This window comes from Pongo abelii, chromosome 5 (genome assembly GCF_028885655.2).
Source record: "Pongo abelii isolate AG06213 chromosome 5, NHGRI_mPonAbe1-v2.0_pri, whole genome shotgun sequence".
Taxonomy (NCBI): Eukaryota; Metazoa; Chordata; class Mammalia; order Primates; family Hominidae; genus Pongo; species Pongo abelii.
Genome location: NC_071990.2, coordinates 43,786,239 through 43,800,547, shown reverse-complemented (window position 1 = coordinate 43,800,547; position 14,309 = coordinate 43,786,239). Strand labels below are relative to the sequence as shown.

Here is a 14,309-nt window from a genome sequence, read left to right as displayed (position 1 = left end):
AGTGAGCCACCTGTCCTTGAAAATCAGACCTTTACTACCTCTGGCTTTTTTTCTTTTTGATCTGTAGCCCAATTTTGACATGCTTTATAACCATGTGAAGCAGCTCCTCTCCAATGAGCTACTCCTGACACAAATGGAGAAATGTGCCCTCATGGAAGCCCTGGTTCTCATTAGCAACCAATTTAAGAACTACGAGCGTCAGAAGGTGTTCCTAGAGGAGCTGATGGCACCAGTGGCCAGCATCTGGCTTTCTCAAGACATGCACAGGTAAAGGAGATCCTTGCCCTCACTCTTACTATACTCAAGCACCCATTTTGGTTTAAGAGCTAGGCCCAGGGTGGGGTAGGGGTTAAGGATATTGAAGTGTGATGGCATTATCCATGATATCTGAAGTTCTCTAAAAGCAGTCTTTTGTAATTTAATCTCTGGTTCAATTAGATTGTGGGTGGGGAGGGCACAGACTGAGACTCCTGTGGTGTCTGCATTGCAGCACCAGCACATTTAGAGAAATGAGAACAGCTAGGAAGGGCCATACAACCACACAGACACTTATCTGTGCTCACACAGTAGAGAAATTATTTTCTTTATATTTTGAAGATTATATTCTTTTTTAACTCTTAAATTGTTACTAATAATATTTGAGAGTGGGAAGGGAAATTTAAACCTTCAAATGACAGCTGACAATTAGTATGATTATACTCCTCTCACTATAAAAACTGCTCTTAAGGGCCAAATAATGATAGCCTGTTAACTCCTGTGGAAGAAACTGTCCTTGTTTAAAATCATGATATAACTTGTTTTTCCCCCTCCAACCTTCAGAGTGCTGTCAGATGTTGATGCTTTCATTGCATATGTGGGTACAGATCAGAAGAGCTGTGACCCAGGCCTGGAGGATCCCTGTGGCTTAAACCGTGCACGAGTAAGACTTTCCTGGGAATGGGAAGTGGCATTGGCCATGGGTAGGAGTAGGGTGTTGTCTTTTGTCAAGTTTCTCATAGATTTGTTTTTTCTATACTGGTGAGAAACGTGGGAGTCTCCACTTCCCTAAGCTTCTCCTTTCTTTTCTTCTTTAGTCTTGAATTCTTGAGTTAGTTCCCACAGCAGAGCAGATGGTCTTTTCTATGAAGTCATTATTTTGGCTTTAAGGATCTCTAAATAGCTCTGAAGACTGAAGGTCTAATGAGGAAGTAGGTCAGAACTTGGTCAGCAGGGTGAGTCCTCCCTGCCATTGCTCTCTGGCATGTAAAGTCTTAAGTGATGGCTTAACTTGCAAACCTGAGATTTTTCAGTGCTTTGCTATTTAAATAAGCATTGTTCCTGGCTGCATTATGGCACAAGTCCCATTAATTAACCTGGCAAGTAGTAGGTTGATTCAGAGTACCGTGAGGGGGGATTAGGACACTAGCTGTCAAGGCCCAATAAGGGTCAACTCAAAGAAGATGAAATGATGGCATTTTAAACACTTTGTTTTGGATCATATCTAAGCCACCTTCTCCTCAGGGTCCTGTGGGTGGGTCACTGCAGCTCCTAGAAAGACAGCTTACTGCAAGGGAAGTTTCCAGAGCCTACCACTGGCCCTGAAAATGGCAGTGAGAGGATCCCTCTTGGACTTCACCTTAAAGGAAGGGATGGGGGATTGCCGGGGAGCAGAGGATTATTTCATTCTCTCTGGCTTCTGTGTCACTTTTGCCAGAACCTTGAATATATCTAACAGTACTTTGTCTTTTTTTTTTCCTTTTTATATTTATCTGTCATTCTTATTTTTCTATAGATGAGCTTTTGTGTATACAGCATTCTGGGTGTTGTGAAACGAACTTGCTGGCCCACTGACATAGAAGAGGCCAAAGCTGGGGGATTTGTGGTGGGTTATACATCCAGTGGAAATCCAATCTTCCGTAACCCCTGCACAGAGCAGATTCTGAAACTTCTTGACAATTTGCTTGCGCTTATAAGGTGAGTCAGAATAATGGCTTTTCTCTGTTGTTTTTTACTTTACCTTAAAAATTTCAAAAGTTTAGTCTGTTTATATGTCTTCATATCTTAGCGGTATTAATGAGAGATTGATTTAAGTCTTATTTCTTTCTAGAGGGTGTCTCAGTTTTAAAAAAAATAACATCAGCTCTCACTTGCATAAATCTTAATTTCCGTGTGAACCCAAGGGGATAATCCCAAAAGGGCTTTGCCCATTTTGAGCCTCCTCTTTGTTGTTCTTCCATTTCTTTATACTTCATCCCTATTTTTACTTGTAAGTTTTATTTGGTCTGAATTTTTTAGTAAAGGAATTGCTCACTGGGAGCAGGGCAGTTGCCTTCTATGATGGTGCTTCTCTGGGTGGTATTCATATGAGCTAATCTGAATTTATCAATACTGAGTCTGAGCTCAGATGAACCAAACAACTGCTGGCTGAACATGCTAAACAAAGGAATTATAAATTTTTCATCTGAGTTTGCTAGGTCCTTGGTTCTCAAAGCTGAGTCCTAAGACCAGTAGCATTAGCATCACCTGAGAGCTTATTTCAAAGGCAGAATCAAGGCCCCACCCCAGACATACTAAATCAGAATCTGCATTTTAACTAGATGCCCAGTGGTTTATATACACATTAAACATTCAGAATCACTGTTTTAGATCACATGAGTTAATATAGTCAAGTGGAAGTAGGCCAGTATAGGCTTATCAGTTACTAGATAGATATCTGATGACTCAGGGATGCTCTCTAAGTGAAAAGATAGGCTTTTTATATAATTCAGGTATTGGCCAAAGAGTGCCTTTTGTATCTCACAGGATTGTTTTTTGTTCTTGTTTTTTTTTTGAGACAGAGTCTCACTCTGTCACCCAGGCTGGGAGTGCAGTGGCACAATCTTGGCTCACTGCAACCTCCCCCTCACAGGCTTAAGCGATTCTCCTGCCTCAGCCACCCAAGTAGCTGGGACTACAGGTGTGCACCACCACTCCCGGCTAATTTTTGTATTTTTAGTAGAGACAGGGCTTCGCCATGTTAGCCAGGCTGGTCTCGAACTCCTGGCCTCAAGTGATCAGTCCACCTCGGCCTCCCAAAGTGCTGGGACTCCAGGAGTGAGCCACCACACCTGGCCTCTCACAGGATTTTTAAATTACATTGTTAGAGCTCTGTTTTAGTACTTTTTGGCCCCTTCTCCAGGGAGTAAAAGCAGTCTCAACTGGGCAAACCAAATTATTCATGTCTCAGTGAAACTCTCCTGGGAATAGACACCCAAGACCTGAAGCCTAAGAACCAAAGATTTTAAGTTAATGTTGACAAATTGGAGGGCTGGAGTGTCTGATAAAGTTGTCATTGTGGACATGTCTGTGGAAATAGACAATATTTTGGCCGGGTGCAGTGGCTCACACCTGTAATCCTAGCACTTTGGGAGGCCAAGGTGGGTCGATCACTTGAGGTCAGGAGTTTGAGACCAGCCTGGCCAACATGATGAAACCCCATCTCTACTAAAAATACAAAAATTAGCTGGGCATGGTGATACATGCCTGTAATCCCAGCTACTCGAGAGGCTGAGGGAGGAGAATTGCTTGAACCCGGGAGGCGGAGATTGCAGTGAGCTAAGATCACGCCACTGCACTCCAGCCTGGGCGACAGAGTGAGACTTCCATCTCAAAATAAATAAATAAATAAATAATAATATTTTCTTTTGATTTCAAAAGGAGGAAAGAGGTCTCTGAAAAGAAGTAGGACTTGTACTGAGAGGGTTAAACATTCAGTCAAGGAAAGGCTTATTTCCATCATGATGTTTTTATTAATAGAGATGGGGTTTTGCCATGTTGCCCAGGCTGGTCTCGGACAGCTGAGCCTGCCTCAGTCTCCCAGAGTGCTAGGATTACAAGTGTGAGCCACCACACCTAGCCCCATAGTGATGTTTTTTAAAACCACAAGGTTCTTCTGCAGCTAGAGAAATGTGAAAGTGATGGAGATCATAGGGCAAGAAGCTAATCAACTAGGCCTTTTTAGGCCTGTGGCCAGAATCTATGTGGCCAACCCAGACGTGGAAACAGGGTTCATTTCTGGTTGGGTCTAGAGGCCACAAGACAACAGTATGGTTATCATTTTTTATATAATTTTCTTTTTTTAAAAAAGTATAATCTCTTTTCAGTTTCTGGTCACCTTCCTATCAGTCAGTAGAGCAAGATTCTCATGTGTTCACTATGTCTTTCTCCAGTTTTTTCCTCTGTAAATTTACTACTCCTATTTTCTATAGAAAGACAATGGAAAATGTATAATTGCTGTCGGTAGATAAGTAGGTCTTGAATTTATTTTGTAAACAAGACCTGTTCTGTCTATCTTTTCATTTAGGAGGCTAACAGCAGAGTCAGCTTGACTTTAAGGACTCTATTTTCTTAGTCTTCAGATAGTTATCATTTTGATATTTTTCTAAGAGTTCAGTGCTTTTAGAGAATTCCAAAAATCAATCAAAAGGCATTTTGAAAAATGCCTAGCATGTAATGATTGAGTTGATTGCTTGAATAGTGTGTAGCTGAAGCTATTAGAGTTTTGCTTTTTTAGTAAATTTTATTGGCTGGGCACGGTGGCTCACACCTGTAATCCCAGCACTGTGGGAGGCCAAGGCGCATGGATCACTTAAGGTCGGGAGTTCGAGACCAGCCCAATAAACATGGTGAAACCCCATCTCTACTAAAAATACAAAAATTAGCCGGGCATGGTGGCAGGCGCCTGTAATCCCAGCTACTCGGGAGGCTGAGGCAGGAGAATTGCTTGAACCCGGGAGGCAGAGGTTGCAGTGAGCCAAGATCACAGGGAAGAGTCTTCCCTGTCCCTGGGCAACAGGGAAGACTCCGTCTCAAAAAAGAAAAAAAAATTAAATAAATTTTATCTTGAAGTGTAACATTTATGTAGAAAAGGGTATAACTTGTGAGTGTGTGTAGATGAATTTTCACAAAGTGGACACATTCATGTAATCAGCACTCAGATCAAGAAGCAACTTTACCCAATACCTCCTTTCAGTAATTACCTGCTCCTCAAAGATAACTACTATTCTGATTTGTATTTATTTATTTATTTATTTACTTACTTACTTTTGAGGCAGGGTCTTATTCTGTCACCCAGGTTGGGGTGCAGTGTTGCGATCACGGCTCACTACAGCCTCGACCTCATGGGCTCAAGCAGTCCTCCCACCTCAGCCTCCTGAGTAGCTAGGACTACAGCCGTCAGCAGCCATGCCCAGCTAATTTTTAACTTTTTGGTAGAGACAGGTTCTCTCTATGTTGCCGAGGCTAGTCTTGAACTCATGGGCTCAAGAGATACTCCCATCTCAACCTCCTAAAGTGCTGGGATAACAAATGTGAGCCACCTCACCTGGCCCACTATTCTGACTTTTAACATTTTGTCCAGGTTTTTGAACTTTATGAAAATGAAATCAGAAGTATGCACCTTTTGGTGTCTGCCTTCCTTTCGCTCAATATTTTGTTTCTGAGGATCATCCATGTTACTGCATGCATGTACTTGTGTTTTTTTTTTGTTCTCCTTGCTTGTATGATATTTCATTGTGTGAATATACTGTAACTATTCAGCCTTGGTGGACTTTTGGGTGATATTTTAATATTACAAATCATGCTGCTGTTGACATTCTTATGTCAAATACGTTTTGGTGAACATATATACATAATTTCTGTTGGATACACACATAGGAGTAGAATTCCTAGCTTATAAGAAAAGTGTATTTTCTGTTTTTATAGATGCAACCTGTTTTTTAAAGTGATTATACTAATTTATATTCCCACCAGTTATATGCTGGAGTTGGGAGTTTTAAATTACTATTTTTGGCTGGGCACAGTGGCTCATGCCTGTAATCCAAGCACTTTGGGAGGCTGAAGCAGGTGAATCACTTGAGGTCATGAGTTTGAGACCAGCCTGGCCAACATGGTGAAACCCCGTCTCTACTCAAAATACCAACAACAACAACAGAAAAATTAGCTGGGCATGGTGGCAGGTGCCTGTAATCCCAGCTACTCAGGAGGCTGAGGTAGGAGAATCGCTTGAACTTGGGAGGCGGAGGTTGCAGTGAGCTGAGATCATGCTACCATACTCCAGCCTGGGCAACAGGGTAAGACTCCATCTCAAAAAAAAAAAAATTGAAAAATAAATAAATTACTATTTTTTTAGTAGAGGAAAGTTTGCTTTCCTTAAGAATGTGGCAAGGTATTCATAGCACCTCCTGCGTCAAATAATCTGATAATAGAAGGTGTTGAAGCTGTGCTTTCCAGCATGGAAGCCACTAGCCATATGAAACTATTGAGCACTTGAAGTATTACTAGTCAAGTGTTACTGTACTTTCAGAATTGGTCTGGTAGGCTTTCCAGTTTTCGCTGGAAAGCTCCTTAGAAAAAAAAAAAATTAAAAAATAAAAATGACTAGCCTGAATTGAGATGAACTGTAAGTATAAAATACACACTGGATTTCTAAAATCGGCCAGGTGCAGTGGCTCATGCCTGTAATCCTAGCACTTTGGGAGGCTAAGGCCTTAGGCAGATCACTTGAGGTCAAGAGTTCAAGACCAGTGTGGCCAACATGGTGAAACCCCATCTCTACTAAAAATACAGAAATTAGCCAGGTGTGGTGGTGTGCATGCTTGTAATCCCAGCTACTCAAAAGGTTGATGCAGGAGAATCACTTGAACCCAGGAGATGGAGGTTGCAGTGAGCTAAGATTGCGCCACTGCACTCCAGCCTGGGAGAAAGAATGAGACTCTATCTCAAAAAAGAAAAAAAGTATTGGATTACTACAGTACTTACAAAATGAAGTACTGATAATTACTACACTGTGGATAAACCTGCAAAACATTATGCTAAGTGAAAGAAGCCAGACACAAAAAGGCCATATATTGTATGATTTCATTTTTATGAAATATCTAGAGTAGTGTAAATCCATAGAGACAGAAAGTACATTGGCGATTGCCTTAGGTTGGAGAGGAGAAGAAAGTGTAGATCAACTGCTACTGCTTAATGGGCCTGGCAGTTATTTTGGGGGCAATGGAAACATTTTGGAACCAGGTAGAGGTTATTTATGCAACCCTTTGAAAGTATTAAATACCACTGAATTGTGAACTTTAAAATGGTTAGGTTTTGGTGGGGATTTTTTTGTTAGTTTTTTAAAGTTTTGTGGGTACACAGTACATACATATATTTATGGGGTACATAAGATGTTTTGACACAGGCATGCAATGCATAATAATCACATCAATTAAAATGGGGTATCCATCCCCTCAAGCATTTATCCTTTGTGTTACAAACAATCCAGTTATAGTCAACTGCAGTTAAACTTTTTAAATGTACAATCAAAATTATTATTGACTATAGTCACCCTATTGTGCTAGGAAATACTAGATCTTATTCATTCTTTCTGGGTTTTTTGTACCCATTAACCATCCCTACCTTACCCCTAACCCACCACTACCCTCCCCAGCCCCTCTGCTAACCATCCTTACACTCTCTATGTCCATGAGTTGAATTGTTTTAATTTTTAGATTCCATAAAGAGTGAGAACATGTGATGTGTCTTTCTGTGCCTGGCTTATTTCACTTAGCATAATGACCTCCAGTGCCATCCATATTGTTGCAAATGACAAGATCTCTTTTTTTTTTTTTTTTTTTTTTATGGCTGAATAGTACTCCTAAAGTGGTTAGTTTTATGTTATGTGAATTATGCCTCAATTTTTTAAAATTTTAATAAAAATAAAGCTGGTTCTTTGAAAATACCAGTGATAACATCAGTAAATTCAAAAGCTTAAGAAAAATGGGGCTGGGCATGTTGGCTCATGCCTGTAATCTCAGCACTTTGGGAGGCCACAGCAGGAACATTGTTGGGAGACCAGCCTGGGCAACATAGCAAGACCCCATCTCGATTTTTTAATTTATTTTTTTTGAAACAGAGTGTCACTCTTGTTGCCCAGGCTGGCATGCAAAGGCATGATCTCAGCTCACTTCAACCTCTACCTCCCAGGTTCAAGCGCTTCTCCTGTCTCAGCCTCCTGAGTAGCTGGGATTACAGGCGTGTGCCACCATGCCTGGCTAATTTTATTTATTTATTTTGAGATGGAGTCGCGCTCTGTCGCCCAGGCTGGAGTGCAGTGGCGCCATCTCGGCTCACTGCAAGCTCTGCCTCCCGGGTTCACACCATTCTCCTGCCTCAGCCTCCCAAGTAGCTGGGACTACAGGCGCCCGCCACCTCGCCCAGCTAATTTTTTGTAATTTTAGTAGAGATGGGGTTTCACCATGTTAGCCAGGATGGTCTCGATCTCCTGACCTCGTGATCCGCCCAGCCTGGCTAATTTTGTATCTTCAGTAGAGACAGGGTTTCACCATGTTTGCCAGCCTGGTCTTGAACTCCTGACCTCAGGTGATCCCCCCTCCTTGGCCTCTCAAAGTACTGGGGTTACAGGCGTGCGCCACCCTGCCCAGCTAATTTTGTATCGTCAGTAGAGACAGGGTTTCATCATGTTGGCCAGGCTGGTTCTCAAACTCCTGATCTCAGGTGATCCGCCCGTCTTGGCCTCCCCAAGTGTTGAGATTATAGGCGTGAGCCACTGTGCCCAGCCCTGTCTTCTATTTTTAAAAATAAAATATTTAAAAATGGATAATTTCTAGGGAAATGTAACTTATTCTAACTCAACAAGATAGAAAACCTAAAGAGATATAAACTTCATATTAATTATATTGGTAGTAGTTAAATTAGACCAAAAAACTCCAGGTCTAAATGATTTTACATGGGAGTTCTCCCAGACCTTCAAGGATCAGATAATTTATCTCTTAGACAAACTATTCCCAAGAATAGAAAAATGTAGCTTCTTCTCCGAGAAAACACCAAATGGCGGATGACGCCGGTGCAGCGGCGGGGGGCCGGAGGCCCTGGTGGCCCTGGGATGGGGAACCGCGGTGGCTTCCACGGAGGTTTTGGCAGTGGCATCCGGGGCCGGGGTTGTGGCCATGGACGGGGCCGGGGCCAAGGCCGCGGAGCTCGTAGAGGCAAGGCCAAGGATAAGGAGTGGATGCCCATCACCAAGCTGGGCCGCTTGGTCAAGGACATGAAGATCAAGTCCCTGGAGGAGATCTATCTCTTCTCCCTGCCCATTAAGGAATCAGAGATCATTGACTTTTTCCTGGGGGCCTCTCTCAAGGATGAGGTTTTGAAGATTATGCCAGTGCAGAAGCAGACCTGTGCTGGCCAGCACACCAGGTTCAAGGCGTTTGTTGCTATCAGGGACTACAATGGCCACGTCGGTCTGGGTGTTAAGTGCTCCAGGGAGGTGGCCACCGCCATCCGTGGGGCCATCATCCTGGCTAAGCTCTCCATTGTCCCTGTGCGCAGAGGCTACTGGGGGAACAAGATCGGCAAGCCCCACACCATCCCTTGCAAGGTGACAGGCCGCTGTGGCTCTATGCTGGTGCGCCTCATCTCTGCAACCAGGGGCACTGGCATCGTCTCTGCACCTGTGCCCAAGAAACTGCTCATGATGGCTGGTATCAATGACTGCTACACCTCAGCCCGGGGCTGCACTGCCACCCTGGGCAACTTCGCCAAGGCCACCTTTGATGCCATTTCTAAGACCTACAGCTGCCTGACCCCCGACCTCTGGAAGGAGACTGTATTTATTTACCAAGTCTCCCTATCAGGAATTCACTGACCACCTTGTCAAGACCCACACCAGAGTCTCCGTGCAGCAGACCCAGGCTCTAGCTGTGGCTACAACATAGGGTTTTTATACAAGAAAAATAAAGTGAATTAAGCGTGAAAAAAAAAAAAAAGAAAGAAAAATGTAGTGCTCCATAACTCATTTTATGAGGCTTATTTATTTTGATACCAAAACCAAACATTAACAGTACCAAAGAGGAAAATTATAGACCTAAATCACTTGTAAACATAGAGACAAAAATCCCAAATCAAAAGCAATATGGAGCTAGTAATAAGTGTTTTTAATATAACCACATTTCTATTGTTATATCTCAAAATACTACTAGTAATTCAATATCCAGTATACAATCAGTATTCAAATATCACCAGTGTTTTCCTTTTTTCTGTTTATCCACACAAGGTTTATATATAAGATATCTCTTAGTCACTAAATTAGGCTTAGCGTGGTGCCTCACGCTTGTGATCTCAGCAGTTTGGTAGGCCGAGGCAGACGGATCCTTGAGGCTAAGAGTTTGAGACCAACCTGGCCAACATGACAAAACCCCATCTCTACTAAAAATTAAAAAAAGTAACCAGGTGTGGTGGTACGCACCTGTAGTCTCAGCTACTTGGGAGGCTGAGGCACAAGAATCACTTGAACCCAGCAGGCGGAGGTTGTAGTGAGCTGAGATCACCCCATTGTACTCTAGCCTGAGTGACAGAGCAAATCTCTGTTTCCAAAAAAAAAAGATGTCTCTTAGGCTCTAAATTTATAAGTTCCTTGCCTTTTTTTTTTTTTTTTTTTGAGACAGTCTTGCTCTGTCGTCCATGCTGGAGTGCACTGGTGCTATCTCAGCTCACTGCACCCTGCGCCTCCCGGGATCAAGCGATTCTCCTGCCTCAGCCTCTCGAGTAGCTGGGATTACAGGTGTGCGCCACCAAGCCTGGCTATTTTGTATTTTTAGTAGATACAGGGTTTTGCCATGTTACCCAGGCTGGTCTCGAACTCCTGGGCTCAACTGATCCACCTGCCTCAGCCTCCCAAAGTGCTGGGAATACAGCCGTGAGCCACCATGCCTGGCCCTCTTTTTCTTTTCAATTTATTTGTTGAAAAAGGTAGACTTGTATTTCCAGAGTTTCCCCTGGTGAAATTTTGATGATTGCATCTCTGGAGTATTGTTTGATCTAGTCTACTTTCCGTTATTTTGTTATTTTGTTATATGTGAATATGTCTAGAGGACATATGGCACTCTGCAGCCTGAGGACCAAATGCAAGTCTCCACATGTTTGTAAGTAAACTTTTATTGGAACACACCGTGGCCATTCATTTACCTACTGTTTATGGCTGCTATTGTGCTTCAATGCAGAGTTGAGTTGTCGAGGGCAGACACCATATTGCTGGCCAAGCTTAAAACATGTACTAATGTGACCTCTGATCTAGAAAACTGACCTCATACCAGTTCAGTTTTTTAGCAGATAATCCTTTTAGATGATGGGTTCAACACAATAGTAAAGGTGCCTTTAAAAGACTCCCAGGTATGTATTACAGGTTGATTTACGACAGAAGTAATGAAAGTTAGTGAGAAAAAGATGGCTGGGAATAGTGGCTCATGCCTATAATTTCAGCACTTTAGGAGGCCAGGGCAGGAGGATCTCTTGGGGCCAGGAGTTTGAGACCAGCCTGGGCAACACAGAGAGACCCTTTCTCTACTAAAAAAAAAAAAGTGTTAATTATTCACGTGTGGTGGTGCACACTTATAGTCCCAGCTACTCGGGAGCCTGAGGTGGAAGGGCCACTTGAGCCCAGGAGTTTGAGGCTGCAGTGAACTATGATCACACCACTGCAATCCAGCCTGGGCAGTAGAGTGAGACCCTGTCTCTTTAAAAAACAAAACAAAAATCAATTATTCAATGCTGGGACAGTTGGCTTTCTATGCAGAGTTGAGTTGTCGAGGACAGACACCATATTGTCTGTTTCACCGTGTTAGAAAAAACAATTAGATTCCTACCAGCCACCACACACAAAAAAAATTTTCAGGTGTTTTAAAACCCAAAAAGTAAAGCTTCTTTTTTTTTTTTTTTTTGAGATAGAGTCTCACTCTGTCGTCCAGGCTGGAGTGCAGTGGCGCGACCTTGGCTCACTGCAACCTCTGCCTCCCGGGTTCAAGCGATTCTCCTGCCTCAGCCTCCTGAGTAGCTGGGATTTACAGGCATGTGCCAACATGCCTGGCTAATTTCTGTATTTTTAGTAGAGAGGGTTTCACTATGTTGGCCAGGGACTGGTCTTGAACTTCTGACCTCGTGATCCACCCACCTCGGCTTCCCAAAGTGCTGGGATTACAGGCATAAGCCACCGCGTCTGGCCAAAGTAAAACTTCTGGATCATATTTACAGCATAAGGTTAGTGAATGACTTTTTTTTTTTTCTTGAGATGGAGTCTCACTCTGTTGCCCAGGCTGGAGTGCAGTGGCGCAATCTCGGCTCACCGCAATTTCCGCCTCCTGGGTTCAAGCGATTCTTATGCCTTGACCTCCCAAGTAGCTGGGATTATAGGCATGCACCACCACGCCCGGCTAATTTTTATATTTTTAGTAGAGACAGGGTTTCACTGTGTTGGCCAGGCTGGTCTCAAACTCCTGACCTCAGGTGATCCGTCTGCCTTGGCCTCCTAAAGTGCTGGGATTATAGGCATGAGCCACTGTGCCTGGCCAGGGTAGTGAATGACTTTTTTTTTGAGAGGGAGTCTCGCTCTGTCACCCAAGCTGGAGTGCAGTGGCACAATCTTGGCTCACCTGGGTTCAAGTGATTCTCCTGCCTCAACCTCCGGAGAAGCTGGGATTACAGGCATGCACCGCCATACTCGTCTAATTTTTATATTTTTAGTAGAGACAGGGTTTCACCGTGTTGGCCAGGCTGGTCTTGATCTCCTGGCCTCAGGTGATCCTCTGGCCTTGGCCTCCCAAAGTGCTGGGATTACAGGTGTGAGCCACTGCGTCCGGCCTAGAATGACTTTTTTTTTTTTTTTTTGAGTTGGAGTCTCGCTCTGTCACCCAGGCTGGAGTGCAGTGGCACGATTTCAGCTCACTGCAAGCTCCGCCTCCCGGGTTCACGCCATTCTCCCACCTCAGCCTCCCGAGTAGCTGGGACTACAGGCGCCCACCACCATGTCCAGCTAATTTTGCTTTTGTATTTTTAGTAGAGATGGGGTTTCACTGTGTTAGCCAGGATGGTCTCAATCTCCTGATCTCGTGATCCACCACGCCCGGCCTCTAGAATGACTTCTTAAGCACAAAAAGAACAAACTATGGAGGCTTAAACACGGTCTAAAAGATGTTTTCAGTTTGCATCTTCAACCTGTAGCTACCACGCCTGGTACCCACCACCACACCTGGCTAATTTTTATATTTTTAGTAGAGACTGGGTTTTACCATGTTGGCCAGGCTGGTCTCGAACTCCTGACCTCAGATGATCCACCCACCTTGGCCTCCCAAAGTGCTGGGATTACAAGCGTGAGCCACTGGGCCCAGCCATAGAATGACTTCTGTTTTTTGGGGTTTTTTTTGTTGTTGTTTTTTGAGACGGAGTCTCGCTCTGTTGCCCAGGCTAGAGTGCAGTGGTGCAATCTTGGCTCACTGCAAGCTCCACCTCCCAGTTTCACACCATTCTCCTGCCTCAGCCTCCCGAGTAGCTGGGACCACAGGCACCCACCACCACGCCCGGCTAATTTTTTGTATTTTTAGTAGACACAGGGTTTCACCATGTTAGCCAGGATAGTCTCAATCTCATGACCTTGTGATCCACCTGCCTCAGCCTCCCAAAGTGCTGGGATTACAGGCCTGAGCCACCGCGCCTGGCCTTTGGGGGGTTTTTTTGAGATGGAGTCTCACTCTGTTGCCCAGGCTGGAGTGCAGCGGTATGATCTCGGCTCACCACAACCTCTGCCTCCTGGGTTCAAGCAATTCTCCTGCCTCAGCCTCCCAAGTAACTGGGATTATACCCATGCACCACCACACTCATCTAATTTTTATATTTTTAGTAGAGACGGGGTTTCACTATATTGGCCAGGCTGGTCTTGAACTCCTGACCTCAGGTAATTCGCCGGCCTCGGCCTCCCAAAGTGCTGGGATTACAGGCGTGAGCCACCGAGCCCAGCCTAGAATGACTTAAGCAAGAACAAAAAGAACAAACTATGGAGGTTTAAACATGGTCTAAAAGATGTTTTCAGTTTGCATCTTAAACATGTAGCCATCAGTTTGTTCAGTGGGGTCATTTCTGTGAGTAGGTAAGAGTGCTGTGGACAGCAGGTGCATCAAGTTCACAGTCCTTGCTCCTTACTCAAAGCCCATAATTGCTCAGGTAGGTCATTTTGGTGGGGGACAGCATGTGTTGGGAATTGTGTTCCTCTATCAGGTCCAAACAGCCGTTGCAAGGTCCATGCTCTTGGAATTAAGACAAAACATTGAAAAATGGGGCAAATGACTACCTCCTCTGTGTTCCTACCTGTAAATCCACAGTGTTGCACACATTTCATTCCATATCACTGGTGGTCGAAAAACTACTGGGACCACCTCAGATTTAAAAGAATTTTGCTTTCTAGCTTTGGACTCTGATACTGTCCTGTTGTCTTGGGGTTTAGTTCTCATGTTAATTTATCTTAG

At 43.9% G+C, this 14,309-nt stretch overlaps 2 protein-coding genes and 2 non-coding genes across 5 annotated transcripts in view; 3 read left to right on the top strand and 1 right to left on the bottom strand.

The window, feature by feature from the left end:
* The window catches only part of XPO5 (exportin 5), a 55,014-nt gene that overhangs the window by 28,389 nt on the left and 12,316 nt on the right, over nt 1–14,309 (top strand). For both annotated transcript variants that reach the window (XM_024248104.3, XM_024248103.3), the window contains 3 exons: nt 68–267; nt 820–919; nt 1,772–1,953. In XM_024248104.3, the coding sequence (XP_024103872.1) occupies nt 68–267; nt 820–919; nt 1,772–1,953 (482 nt within the window). The remainder of the gene's footprint in view (nt 1–67; nt 268–819; nt 920–1,771; nt 1,954–14,309) is intronic.
* On the top strand, nt 1,961–14,191 carry LOC129059942 (small ribosomal subunit protein uS5-like). Its single transcript, XM_054557565.2, has one exon. It carries the CDS (start codon nt 8,855–8,857, stop codon nt 9,662–9,664), a length of 810 nt encoding a protein of 269 aa, XP_054413540.2. The 5' UTR covers nt 1,961–8,854; the 3' UTR covers nt 9,665–14,191.
* On the bottom strand, nt 4,250–4,376 carry LOC112134054 (small Cajal body-specific RNA 15). The gene has a single exon (XR_002915638.1). It is a non-coding gene; the product is annotated as a small Cajal body-specific RNA 15 (non-coding RNA).
* LOC112134032 (U7 small nuclear RNA) lies at nt 6,303–6,364 on the top strand. Its single transcript, XR_002915616.1, has one exon. It is a non-coding gene; the product is annotated as a U7 small nuclear RNA (small nuclear RNA).